Here is a 15200-nt window from a genome sequence, read left to right as displayed (position 1 = left end):
ATGTCAATATCAGCATTTTAAATCATGCCCATTTATTCTCTGTTCATCAAGCTTCAATGTTTTTGGAAAAGTATTGACCTATTTTTTGAATAAGATGTAACCATCTATTCCAGTCTATTATATTATGCAGAACATTACTTTTTCTCATACTGTGGTGAATCACTTTTGTCACAGGTTACAACGTCATGAGTATCATAGCCAAAAGCAATCAGCTAACTCCTTCGTTTTCTGATTCAAGTTTAAACTGTCGGGCTGAAGCAAACAACTCCCGTGAATATGCTTGCTCTGCCTGACTCGAGATAAAAAATCAAAATAAGTTGCACCCATTTAATGTTATTTAGTGGAAGCTGGGTGTGTGGCTGAATGCAGACAGGGAGGTATCTGTTCTAGTCTGTTTTGTAAATCTGGCTTGACTGAAGGTGAACCTGGCCACAGAATTTGTTTTTTAACAAGATACCCTTGGAGCTTAACCCTAAACAGAAGCTGAGGAGCGGGAGTTATGCAGCGACCCCCCCCCCCCCTCCACACACGCACACAACGCCTGGTTCATGCTGAACATTTAATACATATGCCATCACAGGTGTGACATTTATGTCTTTTAATTCATTCTTAGCCAGGTTAACTTTTGGACAAAAGAAAGTGTCCCAGTATATTTATTTATTATATATTCATTTTAAATGCAGTATTTATTCATTTTTACTTTTTTATAGTGCCGGATCAATACTAATAATACTGAAATAATAGAAAGACGTTCCTGAGCAGCTTTTTCCCATTCTGCATACTGCATTCTACACTCCCCACCCCGAACCTCAGATATGTTTCAGCAGTGATTGACCCTCCTGCAGTTTATTCCCTTATTTCCCCCGATAGAACTCCAGTCAGAGAGCCTTGCATGAATCACAGCAGAAACGGCTTGTTTCTGAATTAAGATGTCTTGTAGTTTTATTCATGAGTCCCCAGCGACACTCGTGAATTGTACAGCTCATGCTGTTCACATTCCCGACTCTGTGCTAATACATGTATTCATAGGGTAGCATTAATGAAAATTGAGAGATGGCACTTGTGCGACTTTGTTTTCAGAAATGAATTGAACTGATTTATATTTCGGTACTTGGGGAAATTAAAGTCGACTGCTAACATTTTTGTGTTAAGCACCAGTCTTTGGCATATTTACTGGATTTTCAATCAAGTTGAATGCAGCTACTTCTTATCTGTCTACTTTCCATCCATACAGGGCTTTTCAGTACTGCACTATATTGTTGTGGCTTTCTAATTTCTGTCTCTGCTCTTTGATGTAAGTTGAATATGAGATATTAGACATGTGAAGAATCAGTCACTCCAATGAGGTCAGAGTCGTGACTGACTGCTGTTCTTCTTGTTAAGGTAGCAAGAGCAAAAAAGCAAGCCATCAACAAATGTGAAAAATTACAGCAAGGCAAGCAGACCTTGGATCGTTTATTAACGGAAACGTCAAAAAGTTTCATATATCTCTGACGACGGATCATAAATCAAAATAATTTTCTCTGCAAACATACTAATATATTAGCTATCAAATAAATAGGTTGCTGTGGAACTTTAAATACATTACAGTGTTGTCTGCAGCTAAATTAAACATTCATGTAATTGATTAGTGGACATGGAGGCATCGGCTCTAATCACAAATACAACATCGACGCAGTGCTTTGAAGAATGGAATATCCCAGCCGCTTGAAAAAAGAACAGCATTAAAGGCAAATGGTCTGCTTTAAGAAAAGCACAGAGCTGATCAATTGTGAGGATTGAAGAATTGAACCATGTCTGATCAGGTCTAATAGACTCTCAGCACATGTGCAGCAAACCATGTGCAGGCAGTAAAGTTTCAGTGCATTTAAATGCCGGGTTTGTTGGCTGCAGTGTCAGACTAGCAGCCGATTATATATGGTTCAATGAAACCTTTCATCTTCACAGCGTCAACGTCAAACGGAAAAATCGCTGGCTGGTTGCTTTTTGATATATTTTTGAAAAACAACGTTACTTTCTGCCATGTGGGGAGACTCCATCCATCCATTCATCATCCATCCATCCATCATCCATCCATTCGTCTATCCATCTTCTTGTAGACAGGACGACCGCAGTCCCCTCGCCTACAGCCGCTTATCTAAGTCAGGCTGAAGAGGTGATCTGGCTCAACCTTGAATTATGCCATTGGCCTTTGCATTTTGCTCATCTGTGAGATGCAGAGCGGGTTGATTTTATTTAAACAGGCGCTGAGGTTTAGACTCGTCTTCACCCGTTTCTCTCTTTGGCGTCTGTTGCAGAACCAGACTCTGACCACCTCCTTCTCCAGGTGGAGGGCTTTGGCAATCCGTGCTATTTCCTGCGAGGATGGTTTACTCTTTTCCAGAAAGCTGTGCTCCAAAGCTTCCTTAGCGCCAAGGCTGCAGGGGGACAACAAGGGAGTAATATAATTAACTATATGAAACTAGATATTGCATGGCATGCATTACATATATCTTGCTAATTTTTGATACCTGATGGTTGTTCTCCTTTTCCTCTTGCGCTCATTCATTCCGATTTTATCATTGTATAGTGCTGCGAGGAAGGAAGAGAAGTCGTATTGCTCCTTTAGTGTGGTTGTTGGTTTTCGGTAATGATTAAAAAAAAGCATTAAAACTCCTGTCGCAATTATTTTTAATCCGGTTTTAGTGCTTCATATTCATGCGTCAATGATTTACAGCATTTCTAGCAGATTCCACCGCACTGAATTAAAGGTGTAATTATTCCACCTTATATCAACACAAGCTTTACTTCACCGGGGCGAGACATTCAAGTCATTGTTTAAATGAAGAGGTATTCCGTATACAAATTGCTGGAGAGGGGTGAATGCGTGCGACTCACCTCCTGCCAGCTCAGCTTCATCAAGCCACTTGGCCAGAATGGCCTTGAGTTTGCAGGCATTCTTATAGCTCAGCTGCAGATTTTCAAAGCGGCAGATCGTGGTCTGGCTGAACTCTGAGCCGTGGACCGCAGCAAGAGCCTCACCAACATTCGTCTGTGTGTATCCTGGCAGTCATACCAAAATAAACAGAAATACAGCGAGTGCATTAAGTCAGAGACCTCAAAACCTCCACCAGTAGCAGCGATACGATTGGTCAGCAACAACCGCATGAAGAAAACAAACACCTGCCACTTGGATTCATCCTATAAAGATATGCATGGGGAAAAGCAACTGTTCCAGAAATGTAAGCAATTCTTGTTTTGCTGCATAGATTAAAAGGCTGCCCTGAGGCTTCGGGCCATTGTGAGATATGTACATGCTCAAAGCTCACGAAGGTGTTCAATGAAATGTATTCTCTGCAGGATTGTTTTTTTCATTTTGGTCCCGCTAACAGACAAACAAACCAATCACTCATCACTTTACATTCATGGTGGAGGCACTAATTATCGTGAGCAGGGAAAGAGCAAGGCAAGTGCTAACCACAAAAACAGTCAGGCATCTAATTAAGGCAAGTGTGAATGTACTCTGAGGAGGGGGGGCTGTTGGGGTATTACAGCTCACCCAGTATTACATTGAGACTGGCCTCTATCTTGTTTGGCTTTGCTGTATCTAATTTTTAATTTGTCTTTTGTCTTTTGCTATAAAACTGGTCAGATTCAGGTAATGGTAAATTCCAGCGACTGTTTTTCTGACTAAATTAAGCTCACCCAGTTTGATCCTCCGTATTTTGAAGTCATTGGCAAACATCTCCAGCTCTCGAATCTGTGGGGAGTCCATGGCTGGAGCATCTTCCGCATCGCGCATGTTCTTCCTCTGGGCGTCGGTTTTCAACTCTCCCACGCCGGGGCCCCCCAGGGCCTCATCAGCCGAGAGGAAGGCCGAGGGCAGTGAAGAGAAACTGTGGCTTAATGCACAGGAGCCGCTACTTAAACCATGATCCGGAAACTTGTACAAGCAAGGCGTGAGAGAGCCTGGAGAAACAACAGCAAAGCAGAGGGGATACACAGAGAGGAAAATTAGGTGGTCAGAGTCACGGGGGAATCCGACTGTCAGGAGGCTTGTGAACGCATCGTGGCCATTATTCCCACATGCAAGTTGAGAACCTTTATTTCGACAATCCAAAAAGTTTAGGCGGAATCCCTTAGGAAACGTTTGTTCTTTGTTTGTTTGTTGTTCCGCTATGAGAGGAAAGTAATTTTTAAATAAAAGCGATGGTTCTCTCCTCTCCTGAAGCAAAGGGGCAGGTCTACTGAGAATGTTCTCACCCAAGTTGTAAGTGAGAAAACCACTTTCACCTCAAGACATCAGCGCTCAGACAATATCAATTCATTGATTTATTCTTTATTGATTATTTTCCGTATTTGTGTCCAGATATTCATCTCTACCTGGAAGTGTACAAGCCCCTTCACATTTCTTTGTGGAATACTATTGTCTCAGCATTTCTTCTGTATTTCAAGAGGTGACATCTCTCAATGAAATTTATGAGGCCCGACGAAAAAGAAAAGGTCTCAACATTTTGAAGGGCCAGTCTCATCCTGCAAACATTTTTTTTTTTTTTTTGTCTCAGGAGCATTAAAACTCGAACATCAATGTTCCAGTCGAGCACTTTCAGTGCTGTTCGTCTCCTAAACTCCTCAGACCTGGCTCTATAGGAATATCTTGAGTGAACTGTAAAGCACCATGATGTGTGACTGTCTGTTTATGATGCGCATGATGTTGCAAAATTGCACTAACTTCACCAAAACAAATCCAAATGACTACGTCGTATGGCAATAAAGTAGGGAATTTAATTGAATTGTATTTAAAAGTCTCCGTTAAGTATAACACATTTCATAACCTTCTCTCGTCTATGTATTTACAAAATACTACTAGGTGCAGCATTCATTTGAAAGATTCTTCCTGTTTCTTTAGGTGTTAATGTTGAGGGGTTGGATGCACTGGGTGCTTTTGCGGCTGCCATTAATGACTGGGATGGGTGGCTGATCAATCACAATCCAGAACATGCTGCTTGTCAATTTATCACACAAAAAAGAGTGAGAATAAAAGCTGCATTTGAATTTAAGTCGCGAACTGATGGAGCCGATAATATGTTATGCTTTATTTGTAATTCAAGTGTGACAACAGTCAAATAATGACTTTCAGGAACGCCATTAAGATTGTCTGTGTTGATAGTAAATATGTATAACGAACAATGCAACACTCCCCTCTTGTGTTTGTGGGGTTGTAGTGCAGCACAATCTACATCTACAACTTGATAGACACTGATTCAAATTGTTGCATGAGAAAAAAAGAACTGGGATCAAATGGAAAACATTAATTTCAAAATCTCATCATCGTATCTTAGAAATAAGACAATATGGGATAATTTCTCATGCTCAACTAAAAACAGTACAAAGACAATATATTTCATATTTTGAACAGTTTTCAAAACCGTAGCTCAAAAGCGTAGTTTACTTGCAAAATTATCACAGTCTGTCTCTCTTTCTTTAATTGTATACAACATGCAGACATTGGAATTACGCTTATTATAATGCAAAACAAGTGCAGCACAAAAGGAATGCATGAAACGTTGGCCAAAAGTGGAGCGGTGAAAAGCAAGCCATGACTGACTTGCTGAATCTCCAGCTGGAGACCGACTCCACACTGCAACTGCACGCATCAGTGATTTTCTGCAATCCTCAAGGTGCTTGGTAGAAGTTGGACTCATTGTCTGTTCTAAAGTCGGGGGGTGGCATGGGAGGGGGGTTGCCTAGATGTCAACATCAGAAAAGACAGTGAGCACCTCGGAAAAATGTTCCTCTCCTGCCCTTTAAGGGTCTGGGGGATTTAGCTGGAGGCACCCAGCTCGCCTTCCCATGCTGGGGGAAGACAGGAGACGGAGTTGTCTCGTTTGTGCCTGATGCCTGCACTAATGCTCTCTGAGGAGAGCACATATAGTTGTGCTGCGCTGTACACAGTGTGTGTGTGCTGTTCAGACAGTTTGGACAGCTAGCCACTTTCAAAAGACTTATGGGCTCAGCGGGTTTGTAGAAAAAACAAAAGAAACTTCATAAGCCTGTGTGGACGTTGACGTCACCTTCTAACCCGATCAGAAGTTTATTTCTGATCAAAGACAGAAAAGCTAAGAAACTGTCATGCACAATAACATCATGCTGCGGTCTTTAAATTGTTTTTTTCCTTTTATTATCTGAAGCCAAAACAACTATAACTCTAATATAATTATCATGCCCTGTAAACAGTTACCTTTTCATGGCAGACGGGGATTCGGCAGAGTCTTATTACAGTCCATATTAACTTTATTTACCTGAGAGGGCTTTTAAAAAGCAACATCTCATTACATTCATTCATTTGATCGATTGAAAAATCGATTATCCTAGCTTCATAAGTGAGAAAAGGCCGACTCCTTCCCTGACCTCATATCCTCCAGTTTACATCACTGCTGTATGATATGAATCTATTAATGCTGCGGGTTCCTCTCAACAGTTCTGCTTTGATTTTTCGTCATGAATATGTTTCATTTTGAGGTTTTACACGTCAATTTCACCTCATCATTATTCTAATTATAATTATTATTATCGATTTGGGGGTGGCAGTGGCTCAGTGGATTGGGACTTGGGTTGGGAATGGAGTTTCACCGATACTCAGATGAAAATATGGAGTTGGTCTGGTGACTGGAGAGGGATCCAGTCACCAGTCCTCACTGGTGGCACTTCATGGGGGCACCCCTCACCCTATGCCATCTTTGCATGCCATGAGACACACACACACCTTGACCCACTCACACACACGCACAACCGTATATGCATGTCATGTATGTGTTGATTGTCAGAGGGGCCCATAGTATGGTGGAAAATAACATTACATTGTGTGTGTGCCTTGTGTGCCTCATGTACATGACAAAGAGTTATTTCTTTTCGATTTGGTTTGTCTTCAGTCGTCTGTTTAAAGGCCTCCACAGTTATATCCAACTAATTTGCAAAACCAAATGTGTGATGAGGGAAATGTAATTGCTGCCTGGACTATAATCAGAGACAATGATTTTAATGAACAGAACAGAACAGAACATTTATGTGTCACGCTGGAGTTGGATGGAGGCAGTAGGAGTGGGTTTATATCACCTTAACACCAGAGGCCACAGTTTTAGGCAACAAATGCACTTTGTTACCTCCTACAATAAATAAAACAGACTTTCAAGCTTTTAATAATTTAATCACTTGTTCTGCATCAATATTTCTACAACTTGCCATATATTCCATATTAATTAATTTCTTCACTGTGTGAATAGAAGAGAAAATGAGTCTGCACAGTTTTTCCTCCATGGGTGTTTTTGTTAGATTTGATAAATTAATGATAAATTAATGTTTTTGATAAATTAGACATTCAAGAAGACAAGGCAAGATACTTTACAAGTAACTTCCATTTGTCCTTTAAATCTTTCAATTTATCGATTTCTGTTTTTGTTCCATTTGAAGACACTGGCAGAACGGGAACCGTTCATTTAAGCTACCGGTAATTAGAGTGTCAAATAACATCCTGGAAAAAAATAACATCAAGGAAAATGTTGATGTTAGCGTGCGTGGCTAGCATGTCTTACCAGACTAGTTGTTTGTTAACAAGCTAAATATGAATGTTGGTTGAAGCTATTTTTCAACCTCACTTCATAGGATGTCCTTTAAACACAATTTGCTACTAATATGATATCTTTAAAACAACATATTCTATTTGTTTATTTCCACAATACAAGGAGCGAGCGAGATGAGAGAAGAGTCTGTGGGAGATGAGAGAGAAAAAGAGCAGACCAGTGAGGCAGATGAAGAAGAGTTGACAGAGCTGCGTTCAGACCACCAAGTCAAAGCTGCAGGATCTGAAGATGCTTCTTCTGATTTAGAGGACACAAACAACACCTGCTACGAGCCTAGAGGTCGGCCCTAGCTTTCTACATTGCTGCACAAAGAAGAGACAGAGAAATGCATCGGCCCAATACTCTGCCGTGTGCTTCTTTTGCCCACTTTGTGCAGTCATGGCAACCAAAGAAATTCTACATGCACAAACATCTGTTCTACCTCTGTGGGCTGACCCTCCCCAAGGCTGACCCTGTGGAACCACCCCTGGTATAGAGGCAACTCTTTTTGACTTGTATATTTTCTCCTACTTGATTATATCATAAGAAACCATAACAATTATAATTTCTATGACAACAAAACATCTTTCATTTTTATGAAAATCAATATTAGAGAGGCGTCTGACCTTCTTTATTTTTCCATCCATGCCTGATTCACTTTCTGTCTAAAGAGTTAACGGTACCTAAATATCTTTGGAAAATGGGTTGGAAACCGGAGGGTCACCTGTTCAAGTCCCGGCCGAGACAATAGTATAGTAGTGTGTAAATGACATTTTGTGCGTGTGTACTGGTGTGTGTGTGATATACATATGACAATGAAGAGTTCTTTCTTTCTTCAAAATAAGAGGTAAAAAGCTCTTCTTGAAATCGTTCAACACCAATGCCGTTTGTGCTGTTCGCACATAACCTGGATTTACTAAGTCATTTTTGACTGTACTGTTTATTAACAAGAGCCCTGAAGAGCTCAGGAGTGAGGAGCAGTAATCATATCTGAAATCGATTTTAACTGGCTTCAATTTTTTGTCATTAAATGGGAGTAAACAAATTGCTTGCTCAATTTACTGGTTTTAAATTGCAGGCTGGGAGGCAGCGTAAATTGTATGTGCATGTTGATACAAATAGATATATCTGATCATTACCTTGCAATGGGTTGGCGCCGCTCACCATGTTAGGGTGAGGAACACCACACGTCTGCAGGATGCGAGTCTGAGAAATACTGGCCGAAAGCATCTCCTGAGCTGAGAGAGAGAGAGAGAGAGAGACTCAGTGAATTTTTGATCAGATGATTTGATTGGTTGCCCATCAACAACAACTCTGAGTCAAGGTTTGTGACCTTATATAGTATGTTAAATAAACGTCCTACTTGCAGTGTGCAGATTAAAAATGAAAACCTCCACAAATAAATGAAATCATTTTGGAAGAGGACACCTCAGTCCTGGAAGCAATTTATGATGTACGTTAGTTTGAAAAAACATCGTCTTCTGTAAGAATTGTTGTTCTGTAATCAGCTCATCAAAGTAAAGAAACATTTTATTCAGTCATGTTGTAATAAAGAATTATTTTAAAGGAAGATCAATTAATAGTTTTGTCTATGAGATGTAAAAAAAATAAAAAGCTCTGTGTTGTCTAAAACTTATACAAATAACTTATTAGCTCATTCAAAGCTGGAGTAAACAGAAAACTTGGCATTTTTGCTCAATACACTAAAATAACTATTTTTTTTTCATTGTTAGCAGTGATAGAGGTTTAAAATTTCAGCCCTGCAACAGTTAACACCACTCACCTGCCATCATGCCATAGGTCGCCTGCTGATTGCTGTAATGACAGGGAGCGACTGGATAATGCAGGCTCGGCGGGCCATTGCCAAGAGCGTTGCTAAGGGTTGAGGTGGACAAGTGCATGTGGGAGCGCTTGGAGGACTGACCCAGGGACAGCCCAGATGATACTGATGGAGAGAGATGCCATTACAATCAAAGCAGAGAGCAAAAGTCCATCAAACTCAGAACCAGTGAAATGTGGTAGATAGGATTTATTGGGGGGGGGGGGGGGTTGCAGGTCAATCAATTCAAAAGGAGCCTAATATAATATAATTAGAGTCTGAGCTGAGCCTATTTGCTCTTTAAACATAGACACTGGAACAAAAATATCAGCGACAGAAGCGCTAGAAGATCATTTAGCTTTGAACATGGGACAGATGTGACATCTCACACAGCACTTTAAAAGGTCAATATAAAATACAGACAGAAACAAATATCTATGACGGCAAGGATGTTAATATGTAAATATTTTTAATTTATTATTATGCATTGGCTCAATTAATTCGGGTTTAACTTTATCATCACTCAGATATGAGCCATTTGTAGCTTAATGTATGAAGGGCACCAAATTGGTTAAGCAGGTTTCACCTTGACCCTAATCCTGACCCTAACCCTAGCTGTTTGAGATTTATGGATATTGGCTATCGACATCGGCTACAGTCACGATCTGTCACTTCAATAGACACCACTAAATAATGGCTAACATTTGATAGCCCACCTATTTGAGTCTTCAATGGCAACAGATATAACTTGTAATAATTGCACATTTATTATAAATATTGTGTAGCGTGACTTTATCAAAACCAAGCATACATTGCTGTTGACACTGCTGCTTCACTCTACCATGAAAATTATTTACAATTTATCTTAAATTCTCAGAGTTTACTTTCTTTTAATCCAGTCTATATTCTACAAACATAATGATAATGTATTGCTGGGTCAATCCCTGAATTAAATATAAATACACATTATTTCGTTGTTCTTTAATTATCTCTGTCAAGAAGTTTGTGTTATACTGTCAAATGTATTTTTCATTATTTAATGTGCCATGAACTAATGAATGGATCTTGATGAACATGAATGGATGCAACATGGTCTGGATCCATGGCAAAATTCACATCCACCAGATTTAATGGTTTCCATAGCAACGCCGCCCGTTCAATTTTAGTTAGGATCAGTATTTTGGGTAACATATTTTCCAATAATGTAATTCTTGTTGAAGTTATTCATGCATTAATTTTGTATAGAGCTTCAAATACTAATGCGTGCATCACTGCTAATGTACAACCACTTCTGTGTTCATTTTTGTCTAGCATTATAATTCGATTATAGCTAATGAGGCTGTAATGAAAATAAAGATTTCCCACTAAGGACAAGCCTCCAATATACTGCAAATTCTAGTAGACTTTACTTTAGCCTATGATCACATTTCACTGGAAGAAAAAACAACAACAACAATAAAACAACACATATGTTCCATACTGCAGCAAAGCAATGTGCACAAAAACCCACAGGCACAGCATTGCAGGAGATTCTGCTACCAAGCACACATTTGTAAGAATAATGTTCCGCATGATCTAATTCAGCACATTCTGAAATATAAAAGTATAGCAACCAGCAGCCACTGTGCACAAATCCTCAAATCAACTCTCGACCAAGTAGAGAAAACCTGGCCATCCCACCGGATTTAACACATTCACATAATTTGTATTGACTTTGGATAGTGTGTATCTTTTATTCCAATCGATCCTCCCTGTTTCCTTTACTCCCTGGATGAAAAGCGGGATGTGGCCAATCTACAGGAGCAATTTGTAGGCCGACATAAAACAGAGCTCATCGGGGAGGAGCCATGAGACTTCCTTTAAAATCAATAGAGTCTTTCTGTCAAGACTCACAAATCCCTGAATATGGATGAACCCAGTCTCTGTATCATTTCACAAGGACACAGTAGAGTCGAAGCTCGGTGTGGTTGTTGTCAGCCTGTTGCTGGGCTTTAACAACATGAAACAGTATATTAGTACATCATCAAGCTGCTATAAACTTCCATTCTCCTCTTAGTTTCTCATTTTGCAAAAGAAAATAGTCACACAAGAAGAGAATGAGACAAATATAAATAGTTAACATTACAGAGCAGCAGAGTGTTTGAGGCAGATTTACCTGGGGCAACCATGCTGTGGGTGTGAGCAGTGGCTGGAAGGCCTTCACCAGTAGATGTGTGGTGCATCAGGATAGGAAGCGGCGAATCCACTGCAAGTGGGGTGAAAGAGTCGGCGCTGAATGCCTGGCAGGCCATTCTCCGCTGGCCTCTGTCAAAAGCACCCAATGGCAAGTCTTAAGCTTTATCCTTTAAATGGCTTCTTTTCCTTGCCCTCTGCTGCTTCATGCAATCAGGTCTTCCTGTGTCCCCCGTGTCCTTGGCTTCCTATACTGCCTCGTCTTTATCTCGCTGAGTCTCCTCTCACCTGTCGTTTTTTTTTCTCTTGTCCTCCCAGTCCTTCCTCAATCCCGCTTAATATGCAGGGAGAAAACTCTCTTTTCTCAAAGATAAATGGATGTCAGAACTTCAAGCAGAACTTCAGGCACATCGGAGATAAACGGTGCAGGTTTGTATCGCCTTCTGTTACAGAGCTTTCTCTCATGAAGGCCTCTGCCATACACCCCGACACCTAAATGGAGTTTAAGCCAGTAACTATCATACCTTCAGCATTTTGTGTACTGCTGGTATTTATATCCCGCCCACCCACATGTAACCACCCTCCCGACCTATGAGGCCCCCTATTTCATATCAAGCTGCTCGCCCCCATCTACCAATCCCATGTCAGTGCTGTGCTTTTACTTTTGTTTGTCTTTACCTGCTTTTCTCCTCATCCTGTTTCCAAATCCAGGATTAGGGTACAGAGCGGCTGAGAAACCTGATCCCCTCCGCTCCTCTTCCCCCCCTCTTGTCATGTCTCTCTCTCTCTCTCTCTCTCTCTCTCTCTCTGATTACAGGGATATGCTTTGGCTGCAACAGAAAAAATAAATTGAACATTTAGAACGTTCACCAAATCAAAGATGAAATTGTATTTGGTGGGAGACGATGTTGTCCTTGCATGTGCGCACCAAAAACACTCCTCGGATGAACATGCTTGTTTTCTCCCAGACGTTTAATTACCCTCGCAGGAGCTTTAATGAGGAAATTGGACATTTTTGTCGGACAGACCCAGCTTGACCTGGAGGTCAGGAGCCCTCTTTTAGCCCTTTAGTCTGCAACAAAAGACAGGTAGCATTATCTCTGAGTGAGTGGAAGGAAAAAGTTAGCATTGTCTCTCCATGGTGTCCATCTTGTCTTGAATGCCGAGTCCTCCAGGTAAAGACAACAGGTCTCGTGAGAGAGAATAGAGGTTAATCTGAGGAGCGTAGCCCCCGTGTGTCCTCTGTTGTGTCTGCTTGTGTTCGTGTTTATCCTGGAATATGATTCACTATTGTTGATGTTTGGTGGGCAGCAGGTGGAATAAAGCTTGTGGGTGGCAGGCACGATTTGACTTGTTTCACCATGCAGTGTAAATTTGGACTGGATGTACTTGGTCCTTTTGCTCAAAACAATATTGAAGCAAAAACATTTCCAGTTGAAGTGCTGAATGAATTTAATTGTACCCTAAATAAATGCATGAAAATGTATAAAACTTGTAAGACATTTCTGTCATTTGTGCCTAAAATCTCCACTAAAAATTAAATTCCAGCGACATGCATCTCTTCTTTGACATGCAGCCTTATAAATTGATGCAAGTCAGTAATTAAAAAAAAACAAAAAACAATACAATCACACGAGCTCTGATTAGGAAAAAGCAAACAAAGATGGACTGGATTGAAATAAACATGGACTAATCCCAATATGAAGAATAGTGAAAACTCTACTGTGCGACTACAGAAAATAATAATCCACCAGCAGCAGCGTCAGCCTTAAATACTTCTCTCTCTTCTTCCAGTTCAGCAAACAACTCCTACTCAGGTTAAAGACCATCTTCCCTGTTGGCTTAAAAACGCTTTCTGTTTTTATACTACCAGCTTTACCATGTAGCAGCCCTGGCTGGAAACGTATTTTTAAGCTTATTTTTTGAGCTCAATTAAAATATTTCTTTGAGTATTACATATTTTATCTGGGGCGGCTCGGTGGCGCAGTGGTAAGCACTGTTGCCTCACAGCAAGGAGGTTGCGAGTTAGAATCCGTCTTGTGGCCTTTCTGTGAGGAGTTTGCATGTTCTCCCCGTGTCTGCGTGGGTTCTCTCCGGGTTCTCTGGCTTCCTCCCACCACCAAAAACATGCAGATTAGGCTGATTGGTGACGCTAAATTGCCCGTAGGTGTGTCTCTGTGTTGCCCTGCGATGAACTGGCGGCTTGTCCATTGAACCCGCCTCTCGCCCATTGACTGCTGAGATAGGCTCCAGCATGGCCCGCGACCCGATAACAGACAAAGCGGTTGGAAAATGAATGAATGAATGAATGAATGAATGAATGTATTCACAATGAGAAAAGAGCGCACAGACCTCCGCCAAGCAGCTCATTACCCTCCTAATTAGATGTACACCATCCACATGGTGATCTGGATCATCATCAAAAGGTTCTAAATTGTTCTTGGTATTTTATACACCAACCGTGAAAAGTAAAAGTCAATCAGAGTTGATGTGTATTTTTAACAGATTTTTTAATGCATAAATGGGGTTTTCAATGTCCGACCTCATTCTGGATCTGGTGATAAGATAGAGGCCCCCACCCTACATGACTGTGCCAAATTCCATAAACATCAGTCAATAATCAACCGAGAAATTGAGGAACAAATTCTGACTGCAGTGTTAATGATCCAGAATCCAGGATATCTTCTGGATCATCACCAAGATATCATCCAGAACTTTTGAGTTATCTTGCTAACAGCTGGATGGACGGATAGACAGACAGACGGGCAGGCAGACAGACGCCTCGCCTCACCGGAGATAAATTTAGTAGTCTTTATTTTTAATAGTCCTATTTTCCCCTCAAGTTCTAGAGATGAGTCTGTAAAAAAATCTAGGAAGAAATATAGAACACTTGCACATATTGGAATGGCAGTATCTTGGAAGAAAATTGTCAAATTTTCTTATCTATTACATTTCAATCTCTTAAAATACCAGGAAATGTAACCTTCAAAGTGCTTGACTGGATCTAAACTGATGATTTAAGTGTGAGGTGTGGAAATGGCAAACGGTTCCCATGGGCAGACGAGGAGACACACACACACACACACACACACACACACACACACACACAAGGAGCCTAAACCTAATTAGTGCAGAGACCATGAACCAAAGGAGTCCTCTTAAAGCACCTGGCCTGGATCCCCCACCTCATACCCCCCAACACACAGTCTTTCCTCCCCCCAACTCTCTCTCTCTCTCACACACACACACACACACGCCGGAATACAATGCACTAAGGTTGACAAAAGGACAACTGCTCTAATCTCTTACACATACAGAAAAACATGTTGAAACACATGCAGAACAGAAGTAGGTAAATACAGATATATCCCCCACCATGCATGCAAGCATGCACACACACACACATACACGCACACACGATGCAGTGGGAACAGAGTGAGGTGACCCATTCTCACAGGTATCACATCCTTACATACTGTGTACCAGGTGGACTGTGTGCGCATGTGAAAATGAGAAAGCGACATGTCACGAGACAAACCTCCAAGGCTGCTCAGTTTCCTCGTTATGTCATTGTTCCAAAAAGCAATTGTCAAATGTTGAGTGACTTACTG

At 40.9% G+C, this 15200-nt stretch overlaps 1 protein-coding gene across 1 annotated transcript; it reads right to left on the bottom strand.

The window, feature by feature from the left end:
- Positions 1 to 2176: 2176 nt before the first annotated feature.
- Positions 2177 to 11708, bottom strand: pou1f1 (POU class 1 homeobox 1). Its single transcript, XM_068746525.1, has 7 exons — positions 11573 to 11708; positions 9382 to 9543; positions 8738 to 8836; positions 3685 to 3948; positions 2878 to 3042; positions 2511 to 2571; positions 2177 to 2417 (listed from the first exon to the last, which is right to left on the bottom strand). The coding sequence occupies exons 1-7, from the start codon at positions 11706 to 11708 to the stop codon at positions 2177 to 2179; spliced, it is 1128 nt and encodes a 375-aa protein (XP_068602626.1).
- Positions 11709 to 15200: the final 3492 nt, after the last annotated feature.

Source organism: Brachionichthys hirsutus, chromosome 12 (genome assembly GCF_040956055.1).
Source record: "Brachionichthys hirsutus isolate HB-005 chromosome 12, CSIRO-AGI_Bhir_v1, whole genome shotgun sequence".
NCBI classification, from domain to species: Eukaryota; Metazoa; Chordata; class Actinopteri; order Lophiiformes; family Brachionichthyidae; genus Brachionichthys; species Brachionichthys hirsutus.
The sequence above is the reverse complement of the archived record's forward strand: the minus strand, read 5'-3'. Positions and strand labels throughout refer to the sequence as shown.

Bases quoted from the DNA above. Each gene is read 5' to 3' on its own strand.
- pou1f1 (XM_068746525.1), bottom strand. From the start codon at position 11,708: ATGGCCTGCCAGGCATTCAGCGCCGACTCTTTCACCCCACTTGCAGTG. The intron at 3,043-3,684 runs GTGAGCTTAATT...TATGACTGCCAG, and splicing joins AATACGGAGGATCAAACTGG to GATACACACAGACGAATGTT. The intron at 2,418-2,510 runs GTATCAAAAATT...GTCCCCCTGCAG, and splicing joins AAAAGGAGAACAACCATCAG to CCTTGGCGCTAAGGAAGCTT.